Genomic DNA, 18,204 nt, shown 5'->3' with positions numbered 1-18,204 from the left:
CAGCACTCCCAGTAATCGGTTTCCTCCTATATAAAGTATAATTACCACTACATTTAAAATGTGTATAATATAACTGATAAGAATTATTCCTGCGAATAATTAATATAAAAAAAGGGAGCTATATTATATATATTCTGTGCATGCTTTATCCCTCCTCTTTTTTCCTATATTAGTATACTTCATTATTCTCCCGGAAAAATAATTCCCCAGGAAGGAAAAAAAGATCAACAGAACGACAGTTCGACATGTCCATAGACGATTCCACAAAATATTCGACGGATGGCACAACGGACGATTCAACATACGATTCCTCAGAACATTCAGTGGAATATTCAACACAAGATGCAAGATACGATTCCACAGAAGATTCTGCGAAATATTCAACAACAAACTCAACAGAATATTCAGAATCAGATTTAACAGCTGATTCTAACACACTATATTCCATCCCATACACCAACACTACTGCTACTACCACACGACCAGCATCATCTACCACCAGAAAAGGTGGAAGAGCGGACAGTACTAGACAACATCAAAAAAGAAAAAACATTTGTTTCCACCCTAGGTAAAATGCCCTTCCCTTCTCCTTCAACAAACTATAAGTAATCTACACTGTGTTCTAAGTAGAAAAGGACTACTATAGTACAAATGTGGACTATATTTACAAATTATGTATATATATATGCACTTATGCGGAAGCAAGGAGGGGGAAAAAAAAATTCCCACCCATAACCAAGCAGGATTATGCATATATGCATGCATGATTATGCATGATCACATCCATGTGTATATGAATAACATTGTATGTGGAACGCGATAATTATTTATATAAAATTAAAGGTTAAAAGAAAAATAAGAATAAAAATAAAATAGTGGGAAAAAATAAAAAGAAAAAATTAAAAAATATAAAAAGGAAAAGGGAATAAATAAAGAATATACCACAAACAACAACAGCCAACATTCATTCCAACTAACCATCCCATCTTCTTCCACCTTATATATTTAATAAGTAATATATTTCCTGTATACTGCATACATATAAATAACACGTGTATACACACTTATATAATCCTGGTGTACCAGAAATTATGCTTAGAAGAAAAAGAGGAAGGTAACTGCATAGTACACAGGAATATATTTAATTTAAAAAGAATAAGTGGTCACATTAAACCAATATTTAAATTTAAAGAAAAAAGAGAAAGAAGAGAGTATAAGTGCAGAATAACTATATAAAGGAAAAACAATATATTAATGTATAGGGGGGAACACATATACACATATTCCCCTATATATGTAGGGAATACCAAAAAGGGGGGGAACATCAACAATTTTAAATAAATTCGAACCATTTCATATTCTTCTTATAGATGAATGCTGAATGAAAAATGTTAATGGGTACATAAGTATGGGGCAAGTAAATACCAAATGTTCAATATAGTGTAGGTATATATGTGTACAATGTGCACTCTGTATGAAAAATTCTTAATAATAATTTAAGTGTAGAGTGATTTTGAAGGTCTAATGAAATAAGTTAAAATACTCTCTGAAGGGGGAAATTATATTCTAAGTGAGAAAATACAAAGAAGAAAAAAAAATTAAGGGTGCATGTTAAAATTTTTGCTTAAGAGTAAAATTATGCTACCACATATATAATGACGGAGGCATATAAATAGCAACTTAACATTCGGCATAATTGCCTACAATCCAATAGTATAATAGATGCATGAGGGAAGTGTATAAGGAAATTTGATTTTCCCTTTCCTACTTTACTATTTATTGATGAATTATTCCTACACCTGCATGAATTGAACATAATGATTTAATGAATATCCATAATTTATTATCCTTCCTTGAAAAATTGAGCAGTGCATACTATAGGGAGAATAGAATTTTAATAACGACTCATAATCACTAAATGAGCAGAATTACGCATTTACTCCTTCGCTCATATCTATTGAACAAGCACTGTTTTTATACATTCACTTTGAATGATTGAATAATTTTAAAATACTCTGTGTACGAGAAAGTGTGCACGAACAATGGCACCATCAACACTGCAGGTTAGTTTTCCCTTCCTTTACAATATGGATAGTTCAAGAATATGTATATAGTAATGTGAGAGGAATATAGAAAGAAAGGAGTGCATATATATATTCTGCTCATTACATTTATAGGAGGATCAATTTATGAAGAAGTTACCCTCAAGGGCAAAATATAAGGAGCTGCAGCAGGGAGCAGAACAATGTGGTGATCGGAATTATGCTCCACTAGTGAAATTTGGTTTTGGAAGTTTTATCGATAATGGAAATGTGAAAGATGAAATTATGAAAGTGTTCTGCTATGTGCATAAAATAATAAATGACGGAAATAAGAAAGAATGGTATAATCTCTTTTATTATTGGATGGGTGGAATGTTCTTGGAACATGCGACAGAAGGAAAATTCAAAGAAGCTATGGATGGGTGCAGAGCAAAAATTTATGGAATGGGGAAAGAAAGTGCAAAAATTTTTTCATACAAGACATGTGATAAGAAGGAGTTCCAAGCATTAAGGAAGTTATTTGATTATCAGAAGGACAAAGGAACTGTTACAGGAGGAATCAGTGGAGAGAAGGAAGATTGTCCCATACAATATCGACAATATCTACAGGATGTACAGGATGCCTATAGGGTAATGTACACGAAGTGTGAAGGAGAAAGTAAGGGTGAATGGTGTACTGAATTTAAGAAATGGTACCCGGATTATGCAGACACGAATGAATTAAAATTAGAATGTACCCTAACAGAGGCAGCAGATGTAAAAGGAGCAAAACTGGTTTGTACGCCTTCTATTCAAAGTGGAAAAACATAAATTTTATTCATATAATATACTTCTCATAGGATTATAAATTTGGAAATACGGAATACATGGGAACATGTATATTCATATATTCCCCTTCTGTGGAAATTTACATTTGTAGGATAAACTCCTGAACACTTTGGAGTCGGGGAATGTATTTACCAATCCGGAGGTATACGGACTTAAGTGTAGTAAGGATGAAGAAAGTAAAGGATGGAATAGCCAGGTAGTGCAGCAAGGGTTAGGTGCCTATGGGAACTTGAAAAAATATACAATGAACTTCGTGGAAGCATGGTGTTATGCATCTAGTGTACAGTGGGGCGATATACTGTATGGGGCACAGTGCGATCTCCTATATTACATGATGAAAGAAATTATACCTGAAAACTTAGGGTACTCTACTTTACTAGGTGACATTATAGGCAAAATACATGAAAAATTGAAGAGTACATTCCGCATAAGGGGATGTGATGTCGAGGATCACAGGGTTTCTTGGGAATTGTTAAATCAAAAGAAAAAAATACTCCACTATTGTTACAACTGTAAAACTATAGAGGAACAGTTACGGAGTATTGAGTGTCAGAATAATATAAAATGTAAACGTTACATAGGGAACCTCTTGTTAGCATATGAAAGTGTGCGCAGATATTGTAGGGCAAATTCTAAGAATGATCCATTTTGTGTCAATTTTAACGAGGAATATAAAAAATATTTTAACGAGGAAGTACTGAGGTCAATGTACGGACCGAGGCAGGGTACAGTGTCCATAGTGGAATCTGATTCAATGCCTGATGCGAGTCCATCACAATCGGAAGGGACAAACATCCAAGAACAGATTATCAATAACATTCCTTCTTATACACTTCTTGGAATAGCAACTCCATTAATCACTTTTTTTTTTTATAAAGTATCACAATGATTACAATGTAAAATGTACAACCATATACATTTGCTATATCTCGTCCCATATATATATCTACATACATATGAACATAAATATATACACATATATATATATATATACATATATAAGTACATATATATATGTATATATATGTCTACATGCATATACATATATACACATATATATGTGTATATGTATGTGTAATTTTACCTTCTCTTTATTTCTTTTTTTTTTTCTATTTAGTATATTTCCTTATTGTGGCCAGGAGGACGGAGTCCCCCTGCTAAAGGTGGAAGAAGGAACAAATTATGGAAGAATACCTATGACGTCATGGTAACGGACAGTTCAACAACAGAAAGTTCAACATTCGACTCCACATTCGATCCGACTGAATATTCTACCACACTTGGTTCAACATCCACTGTAGAGGAAGAATCTACCAATGAATATGGTTCAAGAACAGAAGAGTCTACAACGGAGTATGGTTCTAACACAGAATATTCCCCCACAGTATATTCTTCTGCTCGATATACTACTACACCATCCAGGGAAGGAAGAACAAATAATAGAAGAAAAGAACAACAAATACATCAACAAAGGAAAAGAACCAATATACGTTATCATCCTAGATAAAAAAGGATTCCCTTCCTTCTTCCTCTTCCTTAGACCCCTTCCTTAGACCGCCTTCCTTAGACCCTCATTCCTTCCCCAAACTAGTGTAAGCTGTTCCGATGAGCAATACCCTTCACAGGAGTGGTGTCCATATTAGGTACGGAAATAATTACCTCCACATTTAAGGAACACAGTACCAAAAAAGTAAACTCCCCCACATCTATGAAGATGGGCCCGGAACAATTACACAATATGCGCACATGCGGAAGGGCGTAGGAGGTAAGTCATTACTAACAAGTATGAGTAAACAGAAGGTGCGCTAAATATAGTTCTAAGTATTAACATAAGATTGACGTGTTTGGACTTTGTTGCCCAGTTAAGTAGCCTACAGTGTACTTATGCATATGACCGTGCATGGCTCTATATGTTTAAAAGTTATTGTTAAATACCCTTTAATATTATAAATAACATTAGTGATTTCAAAGCATGCTGCAAGGAACTCCAACTGAAGTGCATATGAACCCAATGCGTCCCTATGCTTTATATATTTCTCTATAAATTAAGAACACTATTTGCATTTCATGTAAACAGGGAGAAGCATGCATATGCCTGGTCGTTAAGTATACCCATGTATTTATTAATCATCACCCTATACGTTACAACAGAAAATTGCATAAATAAAGATAATGATTACTATACATCTATAATCACTTATATGTGTAGCTAAAATAATAACCCCCTAAACACCAATACCCTATGTGGAACGCAGTGTGTGCAGCCTGTATCACAAGCAAACTACATAGGAGGGACTTGTGGAGTGTTCTGAAGCAAGTAAGTGGTAAGCTTTCCACTTTTCCCCCTTTTTTTTGTCTGCCCGTTTTGCCAACCTTTTTTTTTATGTTACCAGTTTGACCACGCACGCATCTCTGCTGTCGTCCTGGTGTGCACCATTTGTTTGCCCCAGCGTTTTATATTTCGTTTACCCTGCGCTTACTTTGCGCTTTCTTTGGGGATATTTTATATCTTTTTTTTCCTTACCCCTTTCACGCTTGCATTGCATCTCATTTTTAAGGGATGCGCATGGAAACCGTGCACAGCATTAAAAAGTGTAGTTAAGTTGCTGCTCAGAGGGGGGACAAGGCCACTTGGACGAAAAAAAGGCGCGTCACCACGCCACCACGTTAGAATGAACTCTCTGTGGACGCCTAGGACGGTCCCTCCCCAACTGTAATGGTGAAGGATGGGTCATCATGTATTATTTTCCATGCGGTACTCGGATAAGCAGCGGGGTTCCCCTCCAACGGAGATTCATTACCAAATGAAAATCGAACATTCTCTCCGAGAAGTTTCCCCAAAGAGGCTTCCTCATTTTTGAAGTATTCAATTGGTACTTCCTCATCATAATTCTGCTTGAGGTAGATATGGACGGTGTGTCCCTGGTGGGAGTACTTCTCCTTTTTGTACTTCACCAAGAGGGTATACAACTGCATAAAGACATCGAAGGATTTGTCCAGCGGGGAGGACTTCTCCTCAAATGGGGGAAGCATTTCATTCTTCATCAAATCGTAGTTGCTGGACAGGGGGGTAGACGCATTGAATGGTGGTTGGCATTTTCCAACCTTGTCCATTTGCTCCTTTCTAAAAAGCCTAATGAAAAGTACTTCTGCTATATGTGGAACGAAGGGAAATATAATTTTTAGGATCCCCCTGAAGATATAAACGGGTAGGACGTTGCTAACCAATTTGTCCTCTCCATCTTTGAAGTATCCACCGGAATGGAGAGTCAAATAAAACTTGGAAAAAATATTCACTACAAAGTTAAAAATTATGTTGATGGCCTTCCCCACTTGATAATCTTTCATCTGGCACAGAACTGAATTCAGCATCTGGAGGTACCTACGAAAGGTGCCTATGTGGGAGATCCTTGCATGGGGATTCTTCTCTAAATGGGTAAGTATGATAAGGTTAGGGTTAGATGTGGTGGAGGCGAACCATCTGTTCATTTCTTCGTACGACTGGGGAGGACACTTCTCTTTAATATATTTTGCAATGTTCCATAACTTTGTTAAGAATTTTCTGCTCTTCCGGTTGATGTTTTCACTTAGGTAGACATCCTCTGTGTCCCTTTGGATAAAACAGAAGGAGAGCCTTACTTCATCCACGTTCGCTTCCCGCACGAGGCTATCATAGTAGGTTGCGTTCGTTTCGCTTTTGCTGATTTTTCTTCCCGCTTGGTCTTTCAAAATGCCGTGGAATTTGACGGTGCCAACGAGTGGTGGGGGTGCACAATCGGTCTTCATGTCAGCGTGCTTGTTCAGGCGGCTCTTCTCAGGGTTTTGGTCTCCCCCCAAATGCTGCATCACATAGTTCAGGACCACGAAGCTGCGCACCACCCACGGCTGCAGAATGTCCTTCCCTGTGAGGAGGAAGTCCACCAGACTCTTCCTGACCCGCAGAAAGTGGAACAAATCAACCCCCAACTCCTTAATGCAGTGCAGTGGGTACAGGGAGGAGGAAAACCAATTGTCCAACACGTCTTCCTCCCGTTTTAGAAACTCCCTCCTGATTTGGATACCTTGGAATTGCTTCGACTTAGATAAATTGTGGTAAGCTTCATCCACGTCGTTGCCGTACACATAGCAGGAGGAGTTTCCCAAAAGGGCGTCTTTCTCTACCCCCCCATCGGGAGGCTCATACTTAAATAGCGGCACTGGGTGCCCGTAGGGGACTTGCCTGCTTAACGTCCACTCACTGGGGGGGGGAAATGCCCCTGTGAAGTAGTCCCCATATTTGGAAGGAATTATTCTGTAGCTTTTTTTTTCCCTTCCATGAGGACCATCAAAAAATATTTTGCTCAGCTTTTCATAGTCCAGACACCACTGCTCCGCCAGGGTCAGTACACATTCGTTATTTTTATAAAAGGCACACTTCAGTTGCGTCTCCCGTGGGATTACCACTTTGGCCAGACCGCTCTCCATCAGGTGTTCCACGAGCGGGAGGAGTCCCTGCTCCTCTTGGCAGTTTTTAGTCCCGCTATTCTGGGTATGTTTCCCCCGTTTGGCGTAATGTAATGCCTCCGATTGGTCTGTGTAACTTGTCCCATTCGCATAGTGGTTAAAGTTTTCCTCCTTGGAAAACACCGGGATGAATACATCCCCAGCGCCTTCACCGTGGCCCACTTCATGCAAAGTTCCCTCCTGTATCTTCCCACTTCGCAGTACTGGTAGAACGTTCCGCTCGTTGGCACAAATCAAAGGTACTCCCTTGTTTAGAAGGGGCAGCAAGGCGTACTTGCCCCTATAGCGCTTCTCCTTCTTTGGAGAAAAGTACAAAATAGCTACAACTTTTTTTAACTCTTCCAAGTTGGCTACTTCGACATGGATGCACTCCGATGGGGTAAGTTCAGGTAGCACTTCATGAGTACTTTTTAAGTAAAAAAAATGGTGGGAGCTTTGTGGGAAAAACTTCACCTCATTTGTTTGTTGCGAGTTCTTCGTATACTTACAGTTGGGCTGTTCTCCTATTTTGTCTTTTGATTTTTCCCCTGGAGGGGTATCCCCATGGGGAGAGTCACTGGATGTGTCTGCATGCGATTCTTCCCCACCATCCACCAGGCGCAGTGTTACCCTCCATTTAGGGTGGAGCGCCTCCCTGAATTCTACGTCCAGTTTGGAAACGATGGTTCCCAACCGAGGGCAATAATACACAGGGTAAAGTTTCTTCACAATAAAGTTGTTCCTATACAATGTGCGGAAAGTGTCCTTTACAATTTGCTTCATATTTTCATCCATGGTGTTGTAGAAGCGGCTCCTATCCACTACGATATTCATTTTTTGCATGCACGTGAGGATTTTTTCCTTTAGCTTTCCCTGCCACCGGTTTATTTCGCTTATGTACTTTTCTCTGGTCCACTTTGGGTTGGCTACTCTGGAGAACGCGGCGTGAGCGCTCAGTCCTCCGTGGTCTGCGCCTGCGGAAAGGGTAGTTAAGAGAAAATCATGTAGACATGGTGCATCTCCTTCCCAGCAGGGACAACTATGCCTGCCTGCCCCCTCAGTGACCTTACCGTACAGCGGCAGGGAGAACTTGGACCAGACGTGCCTACTGAAGAGTAAGAGCACGTGAAGCTGAACGAAGTTGAAGTAGTGTCCCGCGTGTAACTCTCCAGACAAGTTCGGTGGCGGAAATAAAAAAATAAATGACTTGGCATACTCTGAGGGACTGTACCGGTCCAGGTACCTCTTCTCTTCTCTCTGCTTCATGGTATATAGACTAGCCGTTAGTTCTTTGCTGTATAATCCCTTAAGGTCGTCTATTTGGTTAATGTACTTATGCAGTTGATTTTCCTGAAGTAATGAACTCCATGAGGGGGTAGTGTTCCACCTCCTTCTTCTCGATATCTTGTAAATTTTTTCTAAACCTAAAAAACCGTCTGTGTTTTTAAAAAAGGCATACTTGGGAAAGGGACTTCCCCTGACATCGCCCCTTTGGTAAAGCTCTTCCAGTAGGTCCCTCGTCTTTTCTAAGCCCCCACTTAGTGCGACTGTTGTAGATATGGATTCATTTTTGCAGACCGTCAGGGAGTCTAGTACATGATTTCGTAATAAACGTAGGGGTAACTGCTTTTCCCCCGTTGTTGGGTAGATGGGTGAAAATTTTTTTTTTTTTCTTCTTCTCCCTCCTGCGGTTGCTATACCAAGTTCTCGCAAACGGGGCGACACCCCGGCGGATATGCCTTCAACAAAATGGAGTGAACCCCGGTAAGGGTGTCTTCCTCTTTTGCTCTTTCGCTCACTTGTGCTGGAGTCATCACGTGTAACAACAGGGGGGCATTCGCTCGGTCGTTTACAACAGCTAGGTTGTGTTGCAACAGACCTAATTCTGAAGACACGATTAGGAACCACCACAGGGACACGGGGGCGTATTTCTCCTCCCTGTGGAGACAGATTCGCTCCAGTTAGCAGTCCCCTTCGTGTGTGCCCTTCCACTGGCGAAGGGGTCAGGCACAGGTGCATAATGCACAGGTGGGGCAGCAGCGCCTTCATCCCGGGAGGTGGGGTACAAGCGCAGCGGCGGTGGATACGGTAGGTACCTCTTCACGTCTCCCTAAAATAGCCCCCCCAAGAGAAGCATTTCAATCGTTCCACGACTAATACCATTGCCCCTTCGCAAATTTGTGCCAAGTTATTGAAAATATGTTTTTCCCCTCCCCTTCAGCGGGCGTGTATGCTCAAGGGGGAGCAGCCTGGGGGCAGCGGCGGAAAAGGAAGTAAAAGCATCATCTCATGGGAGGGAGGAGGTTCCCAAAGGGACATATGGCGAGGCCTACCTATCCACACACGTACACAGTTGCCACGAAAGAGGGTCTTCCAGGGATTAGACGAATCAGGTTGCTTGTCCGACAGTTTTGTTATTCCCCAAATGTACATACGTGTATGGGTACGTTCGCTTTTCTTCTGTTGTTTGCTGCTCCTCATTTAACGATGGCAAAACGCGACTCCGTTGTACCTTGTTAGATCTGTTTCCGCCTTCTTTTGTTCCTCTCACTTGCGCCGTCGAAGCAGGAAGCGTGAGGTTGGGTAGCCTCTCCGAGCGGATTGCCCCATTAAACATCCCCCCAACTGTGAGTAATTGCAACATACATGGCACACTCTACGTATAGAAAAGCGAAAGATGGTGCGCCCCACCCTGATATATGCATTTGTCGCAGTTCGCGCGTTTATCGCGTTCAGTTTTTTTTTTTTTTTTTTTTTTTTTTCTCGTTCCTATGCGTAAAAAAAAAAAAAAAAAAAAAAAAACAGGTAGAGCTACCTTCCCGCCAGTGGCGCAAAATATAAAACAGTTTCTTCTCCTGTTCGTTGTATGGAGCACGTGGGATGCGTGATTAGCGAAGCGCTTAGAAACTTCGTTCAGGGGAACACCTTCGCGGGAGTATACATACCTACTTCTTTTCTTTTCCCCTTGGCTGGAGAATTAACGTGATTCGTCAGCCCAAGGGGGGGAGAGACTAGCTAGATTATAAAAAAATAAAAAAAAAAAATAGCAGAAAGCGCAGAAACAGCAAGTGCCATATATGTACATATAAAGGGGAGGGCCTTATGGTATAAAATTAGTGGAAGAAAAAAGCCCAATCTGAACTTCTCCCCTCCTGCAGCCTCCCAAGATAACCTTTGCCAAGCTGTATCAGTTAAATTTCCCTATATAAGGTCGATTCGTAAAAGGTTTCCAATGCAGAGGGTGGGAGATCCCCCACTTCTACGTAACAGTTCCCATTTCATATGCCAATGTCAGGATATATATCTGTTCCCACGGGATATAAGTGGTAACCCTGGCAGCAGGGAGGACACCTCTGTGTGAAGCACGTAGGATTTTACCTGCCCATCGTGGCCGCCAAGGGACGTCGCTTTATAGGTTCACAGTAGTAACAAGCATAGCGACGCATAAACAGTAGACTTAAAAAGGGGGGTGAATCGAATAGACTAGAGGTAGTCGTCAGTACAGGTCCATACCCACACAGTGCTTTGTTCAACCGTATCGAAAAAGGAACAATGAGGGGTGCGGGCGGATTCTACAAAGGCACCAATACGGAGCAGACGCCCTACTTTGGGGATAAGGAAAAAAAGCTAATTGAAAAAATGACCTGGCCGGAAATTTATAACCAAAAGATAGACCTCACCAAGATCAACTTGGACGTGGTAGGAAAATGGATTCACAAAAGGCTCATCGAAATTTTAGGCTTTGAGGACGACATATTGTATGAGTACTGTGTCTCTCAGTTGAGGCTCGACGAGGAAGGCATCGGTAAAAAAACTTTCTCCCCAATGCGGCGTGCCTGATTAGAAGCGTCAACCCGCACATGCTACGTGCTATGCATGCTATACTTTCTGCTAACCCGTGCTATATGCTACCTTTTAATAAACCATTACTCACCCCCACAGACGACGAGAGCGAAAACTTCCTAAACTCGAAGAGGCTGAAAATAAATCTTACTGGCTTCATTGGTAAGGGCCGTGAACGGAGGAGTGTAGCGAAGTTAATCTCGCGGTGGTGATAAAAAATGACATCAACGGAGTAACAACGGAAGTAACCCCGTCGTATGTGCTCCCCACGTGTATATTGTTCGCCACTCCCCCTCCACCGCAGGAAATAAAAAAAGCGAAGTCTTCGTCCAGGAACTACTGGAACTTCTCATTTCTAACGAGCAGAATGAAGAACAAATTGTGGAATCCCAACTGGAAACGAAAAGAATAGAAATGGAGCAAGTCAGAAAGGAGAATGAGCTCCTGCAGAGGAACATCGATAGTTTAAGGAGCATATACACAGGTATACGATACGTGATGCAAAATTGAGGAAGCCGTCGAGGCTACGATTACTTCCACGCATGTGTCCACATCTTCTTCCGTACCCCCCTTACCTTCGCAGAAAATGTAAACCAGAAAGACCACACCCCAGTGGAAAACGCCAGCGGAAAAACGGATGACCTAAATGGGATGCCGCAGGACCAGAACAAACAGATCGATAGGGACTCACCTAAACGCAGTGATCACATCCACAACAAGAGGAGGAAGAAACCAACTAGATCTTCTACTCCCGAATCGTCCCGGTCCACCAGCCAGTTAGACAAACACACTAATTACAAAAGGAGGAAAAATAAAATATATGTAAAGAGGGGAAAGCATCGCAGTGATGAAGACACGTCCAATGGTGCAGATGAAGAGGAGCGGGAGGAGCCGAGCTCTATTGAAGATTCCTCTTCGGATGAGCCAACGGAGGAATTAAAAAAAAAAAAAAAAAGTCATAAACATATGTCAAGTGTAGATAGTTCTAGTCCTGAGCGCAGCAGTGACAGGCACAGGAGGAAAATGGATCTGCATAGAGAAAGGAGGAGAAGGCGAGATCGGGATAGAAGCCGCAACAGGGACAGAAACCGGCGAAGGGATAGAAGTCGAAGGAGGGATAGAAGTAGGGGAAGGGAAAGAAGCAGAGAAAGGGAGAGGCATCGAGACAGGGGAAGACATCGCGTTAGAGATCGAAGCCTGGACATAAGAAGATCTCGCAGGGAACGCAGAAGGCAATCCACCGTAACGCCATCCGAGTCCAAGTCAAGCACTGCATCCAGCAGCAGCACAAGCAGCATCGAGAGGGACTATGCAAGGAGGGAAAGGAGAGGTAAGCATGAACGCCCCCGCAGTAGTGTCAGTGCAACCAAGTCGGATGGAAGAAGCAGTTCTTCCCCCTCACTTTCACTTTCGTCCGCAGGGACGGAAAGGAATAAGCATCGAAGAAAGTTGGACACAGCGAATGGCAGAAATGGTAGAGGCTCCATGAATGAGTTTGTCGACGACAGGTAGAAATTAAGATTTACTCTGAGCGGTTTGCCGGTGTCCGCCAGCCGGTCCTTTTTACGCTACGTCGTACTATTGTGCCACATTGAGTTGTTACGCTGTTATGTCCATGCGGTCTACCCGCGAAATAGTTTACCAGTCGAACAGAAAAAGCAATCACATCACCTCAGCTAGGCAGTCCATTTTTTTTTTTTTTTTTTTTTTTTATTCGTCCACTTCTCATGTTGAAAAGCCAAGAGAAGAGGAGGGGTGGGGGTTCCCCCCATTGTCATTTATTTATGCCTCCCTTTTTTGTTTTCCCCGTCTTTTTTTTTTTCGTTCCGCTCCGTTCGCGCAACGACCGCTTTGCGAGATAAATAATTTCCCATTTCCCCACTCCCTTATCAGTACCCAAAAATCGTCCAGAGATTCCAACAGGAAAGAAATTCACAGCATAATGAAAAAGAAAAGCTACAACAGTATTAAAAAGGGCCTTCGGGCTTGGTCTCCCTCCGAGAGTGAAAATGGGTAAAAAACGTTTTTATGTGACGTGCTTTTGTGGGTGGCGCGATATGCCAACAAGATGTGTCACCACAGTTGTAGTACTCAACACTACGCAGTTAAAGGAGACAAAATGAAATTTGTTTCCAAAAAAAAAAATTCGCTCCATGGGTGAAGAAGCAATGGCGGCATATGAGGAACACGCCTCCCTCAGCCGTTTCGCCCAAGTCGTGTACGCAGCTTCGGCAAATGACTTTTTTTTAGTGTGACCCATTTCTTTAAAAGGGGGGAAAATGAGAAAAAAGAGAAAAATGGTGAAAGTGAAAAAAAATGGACAGAGTGGACAGCATAGCAAGAAATGGGATTAGCGAAGTGGGTAACCTTTCCCAGTTGCTTAATTTTTTTTTTCTCTTTTTTTTTTCTTACTTTTCTTTCCATTGTGCTTCTCCTCTTGCACTTTAAACACGTGGAAGGTGAAGCATCGTGGTGTTGTGGTGGGCGAAAATGTTCCAAACTTTATTCATTTTTGTGTGCTTTATTTTTTGCCCCCTTCCCCCACGCACCTTTGCCTGACTCATATTATTACGCAATACTTGTACACAACACGCAGCGCATAGTGGATAGTGTTGTTGTGACCCCAGTGAAATTTTAAATACTTGAATCCAAAGGCACTTAAATTAATTAACTTAAAATAGATTTTGTCGTTGTCGTACTTCTCGTTTAGTTCCTTTATCCTGGACTCCACGGACATAATCACAGACTTGGTTATTAAGTACCTGAACACTAGGCTTATAAAGTAGTGGATAAAGGACGCTAAAAAAATGCATGCAAATATAAAGGAAGTATCGACGTCGTTTTTGAAGTGAAAAAATGTGATGAGTCCACAGAAGCCTATGAACATCAGGGTGCACGAAATGGTCGACATGAACAGGGTGGAAGTCCTGCGGGGGAGAGGGCGAATATTGGTGGGGTTCACACATATAATACATATATACATATATGGTGTAGTTATGTGTGAGCAGATGAGTGAACAATCATGTGCGTGTCACAAACGGGTAGAAGCTTGCATACCGCGTCGCAGATGGTTATATGCTCCCCTCTACGAACGCGAAACAATTTATTGAAATAAATTATGACCATGGAACCATCGACTTCATTAGCAAATTTAGGTCGTCTATTTCTCTCTGCATCTTCTCGGGGGGATATAAATAACGCGTGTCATTATTCCATGGCTTAAATTTATAAACGTACGTGGACAAGGACACGCTCATTGGGATGTCTGTGTACTCATACACTGCCACGTCATCTTGGGGCTTCCCCAAATCGGTGTTCAGCATTGTTAACCCGAGTGAGGTGACGCAAGGTCTGTCTGAATATGTGCCTTGTGGGGCTTTCCCAAAGGGAGCCAAACCTGTGCCTCTTTTCTTCGCTACGAGTGTCGGCGTAACGCTTCGCACTTTTGTTCTTTGCAAAATAGAAAAAAAATACATAAACAAAACAAAATGAAGGTAAGTAAAATAAAAGGCTTAATAAATTGAGTAAAAACATGGACTACTTAAGGATTTCCTCAACAGTTGTCTTCCCGGTGGTCGGTAAAAAAACTCGGCATTTTCTGTTACCCCCTAGGAGTAAGCCATTTTCCGTTCCTATTTTCTTTTTTTTTTTTTTTTTTTTTTTCGGCATGCATTTTAGCTAGCCCAGCCAACAAATTCCGCAAAATCACCTTGCCGGCAATATGTTTTTTGCTTTTTTTTTATGAACGTTCATATTTTGGGGGGACAAATTAAGGAGGACGCATCCATTTGGCTAGTTGCACCCCCTGGGCTGCCACCGAATGGGCAGTAAATCACCCGGAAAAAAAAAAAAAAAAAAAAAAAAGCCAGATGAGCAATTGTGTAGAATTTTCCACTAAGTCAAACGCCGTGCGGCGGTGACGCATTTGGACGTCTTTTTACCGTTGTTGTTTGTCCTTGTGTTGTCCAAATGGTGTCCACAAACCTTTCTCCATTTATCGTTGCGGAGCAGTTCGAAAAACAAAAACAAACAAAAAAAAAAAAAGGAGCAAAAAAAAGGTGCATAAACACTCGTGATCTGGCTCAATTAGCAAAAGGGTTTTGCCCTTTGCGGTGCCCCTCAGCCAGGACGGCGCCACGGTTAGCAGCACTGAATGGGTAGGAAGTAGCAAACGTAACAAACGTATAAGTCTCTTCCACTCTACTCTCCCCTACATGTACCTCTGTGCAATGGGCGCCCGATAAATTTGCGACGTGAGCGACTTGGAGCGATCCAGCATCTTGGCGTAGTTCTCCCGCATCGCTGTGAAGTCGCTTTTGAAGCTATTAGAACTGTTCACGTAGTTTCGACTGGCATTGCTGTTCAGGTCGTTTATGTCCAGCGCCCGTGAGTGTTTATTTGTGTACATGTTCATGTTCGATTCAATCGATTTTGGCACGTTCCGCGAGAAGTTACTCACACTCTCCATATTTATTAGGGGCGTGTTAGAACTGTTATTTCTCTCCATAGAGTTAAAGTGCATGTTTTTATCCCTCATGAAGAAGCTATTTCTAGGTCTCACAGCGAATTGCTTATTCTCATGGTCCGCCCCTCCAATCACGTGAATGATGGAATCCTCTTCAGACGTGTTATTCTTGTTGACGCTGCTACTTACGATGAAGCTACTGTTGTGGTTCGTATCTGCTGTGTAATTCTTTCTCTGACCGAGTGTGCTGTATTTCTGCAAAGAATGGTCCCCTGTGTAGTTATTACCATTCGATGGATTCCTCGGAGCAAATTTTGTTACACTTTGCTGGCCATGGTGGTCATACGAGGGAACAACTCTGCTGTTAAAGGTTTCCTTCTGTTGCATGGTTGGGTTTAGAAGGATAGAGCTCATCCTCCTCGCGACGTATTCGTTCTGTGTTAGCGAATTCTTCAAATGGTTGTTAACGATTTCCTGTTCAGCCTTGTCTATATTTTCAAGAACGCTGTTTGGGGCGTGGTTCCCATTGCAATCATTACTGTTAAGGCCCTTTTGGGTGAAAACATTGTTATGTGTATTTAATTTTCCCCTAGGTAGATCCCCCGCGCCGTGGTGTGCACCCATAATGCTGTTAACATTACTCATGGCTCGCTTAGACTCGGTTCCGTAGTAGTTTAAATCCTCCTTGGGTAGAAGATCGATATTTTTTTCAAATATCCCTTTGCCGCTTCCACTTGCATGGGCCCTCGTATGTCTATGGCCCCACATGTTCGCGTTGATTCTATTGGAATGCTCCGCATCGTAAAAACTTTTCCTTCTGTGTGTTGTTGGCTCATTCTGCATTGCTATGCCTAAATCGTGTGCACTTCTGAGGGCACTATTTCTGTGGTTATTTTCGGTCAAGCTATTGTCTTCTTCCTCTCCTTCGTATTGCGCTGTTTTCCTGGCTTGGCCCATATGCCCGGATGGTCTCGCCAGCACCGTTTCCCTCTTCAAATAGGTTCCTTCCGCTGGGTCTCTGAGCAGAGTCTGTTCCCCGTGGTGATAACGCGTCGCGTTGCTGAGGCTGCTTCTCCTTCGACGGTTGCTGGTGCTTCTTGCGCTTCGTTCGCCTAGGCGTTCACCACGGTCATCATTAATGCCGCTAATACGGTCAACCCCGATATGGGTACCGTCGCCGTCCTCTTCACCAAGGAAGTTCAGACTTCCCCGCCTGCTTGCCCCGATGGGGCCATTCACATTTTCGACGCTGTTGCAGTAGGTACTGTTCGTCGCCTCCTTTCGGTACTGATGCAGGTTGCTCTTCCCATTAGCATGGACATTACCGCCATGGATGACGCCCACATGGCTGTCATCCTCCTTTGGCCCCAATTCATCCACTAGGTGGTGCTCATCAGTCCTGTTTGCAAACACTTGGTTGTTCTTCCTACTCGGGTAGGTATTTCTACCCAACAGGTTTCTCCCTCTATCATCCGCATGCTCATTTTGCTTAACGTTGTAATAATCATCCCTTTCGATTAACCCAGAGATGTTATAAATTTCAGCGTCACCATTATGGTGTGGATCTCCCCCGACAGGGAGTAAAGCATCCCCCCTGGGGTATTTTTCGTCCGAATAGGAACGCAAATAGGGGATCTTGTTTTGGTAACTCCTAATCCCTGCGTTAATTTCATTCATTAGTTGCAAGTTCACGCGGATGAAGTTTTCCTTGTCGTTTAAATGGAAAGAATTTTCATTGCTGATGAGTCCCTTCTGGGAGTACTCATAATACATTTGCTCTGCCATCTCCAAAATGTAGTCTTTGTTGCGGCTTTCGTTTATGGTGATTTGTTCGTCGATTTGTTTCAACTTGGAGAGAGCTAAGATGATATCATTCGTGTCGATGTCTTTATACACATCGTCGTTGAAATTTTTGATTTGGCTGCCCAACAGGGCCATTATGCTGTAGTTGTTCTTTCTGTTGCTCAGTTCATTAAAGTCGATGCTTCCATTTTGCAGCTTGTGCTTGTCTACCAGTGCAGACAGCACGCTGTTGATTTTGTACTTTTCGAATATCTCTCCATGGTAGTAGTTCAGCTCCAGCATCTTCATTTTTTTGTTGTTGCTTCTCTTTTGCTTTACCAGGGGGAGCACATCTCCCTTCGGTTATCGCGTTAGTTAGTACACGCGGGTTGGTGTGCATACGTACGAACATGCGTACCAGCGCGCATAGAACAGCAAAGCATGCACTTTGCCAAGTAGCAGCGCACACAGAGAAGGGAGATTTTTCCACTCACGCGAGGTATCCCCCCTTTGTGCGTAAAAACCAATTTGAAAATTTCCCCCCGGAAACGCAGGGAACACACAAAAAAAAAAAATAATAATAAATATAGTAAAATTACAAAGGGGAGGAACTCGGCCCATGCAAATGCATATCGTACGTCCGCACGGGAGAAGATACTTGAAGGGTAACGAATCTCCAGTGAGGAGATCATTCAATGCACAATAAAGCGAGTTTTTATTCGCCTGGGAACAAACAATTGGGAAGGATAACAGAAAAAAAAA

General features: G+C 42.4%; 4 protein-coding genes across 4 annotated transcripts; 1 reads left to right on the top strand and 3 right to left on the bottom strand.

The window, feature by feature from the left end:
- Nucleotides 1-5,561: 5,561 nt before the first annotated feature.
- On the bottom strand, nucleotides 5,562-9,401 carry PCOAH_00020400 (ValS protein; the record flags this gene model as incomplete). Its single annotated transcript, XM_020058849.1, has 2 exons — nucleotides 5,562-8,326; nucleotides 8,423-9,401. The coding sequence occupies 2 exons, from the start codon at nucleotides 9,399-9,401 to the stop codon at nucleotides 5,562-5,564; spliced, it is 3,744 nt and encodes a 1,247-aa protein (XP_019914516.1).
- Nucleotides 9,402-10,904: 1,503 nt separating this feature from the next.
- On the top strand, nucleotides 10,905-13,212 carry PCOAH_00020390 (Splicing factor; the record flags this gene model as incomplete). The annotated part of the gene is made up of 6 exons (XM_020058848.1): nucleotides 10,905-11,157; nucleotides 11,295-11,357; nucleotides 11,500-11,679; nucleotides 11,779-12,525; nucleotides 12,616-12,703; nucleotides 13,089-13,212. The coding sequence occupies 6 exons, from the start codon at nucleotides 10,905-10,907 to the stop codon at nucleotides 13,210-13,212; spliced, it is 1,455 nt and encodes a 484-aa protein (XP_019914510.1).
- A 543-nt stretch (nucleotides 13,213-13,755) lies between these two features.
- On the bottom strand, nucleotides 13,756-14,518 carry PCOAH_00020380 (Uncharacterized protein; the record flags this gene model as incomplete). Its single annotated transcript, XM_020058847.1, has 2 exons — nucleotides 13,756-14,122; nucleotides 14,319-14,518. 2 exons carry the CDS (start codon nucleotides 14,516-14,518, stop codon nucleotides 13,756-13,758), a joined length of 567 nt encoding a protein of 188 aa, XP_019914622.1.
- Nucleotides 14,519-15,405: 887 nt separating this feature from the next.
- On the bottom strand, nucleotides 15,406-17,751 carry PCOAH_00020370 (Uncharacterized protein; the record flags this gene model as incomplete). Its single annotated transcript, XM_020058846.1, has 1 exon — nucleotides 15,406-17,751. One exon carries the CDS (start codon nucleotides 17,749-17,751, stop codon nucleotides 15,406-15,408), a length of 2,346 nt encoding a protein of 781 aa, XP_019914525.1.
- Nucleotides 17,752-18,204: the final 453 nt, after the last annotated feature.

The sequence above is a fragment of the Plasmodium coatneyi genome, chromosome 8, assembly GCF_001680005.1.
Source record: "Plasmodium coatneyi strain Hackeri chromosome 8, complete sequence".
NCBI lineage: Eukaryota > Apicomplexa > Aconoidasida > Haemosporida > Plasmodiidae > Plasmodium > Plasmodium coatneyi.
The sequence above is the reverse complement of the archived record's forward strand: the minus strand, read 5'-3'. Positions and strand labels throughout refer to the sequence as shown.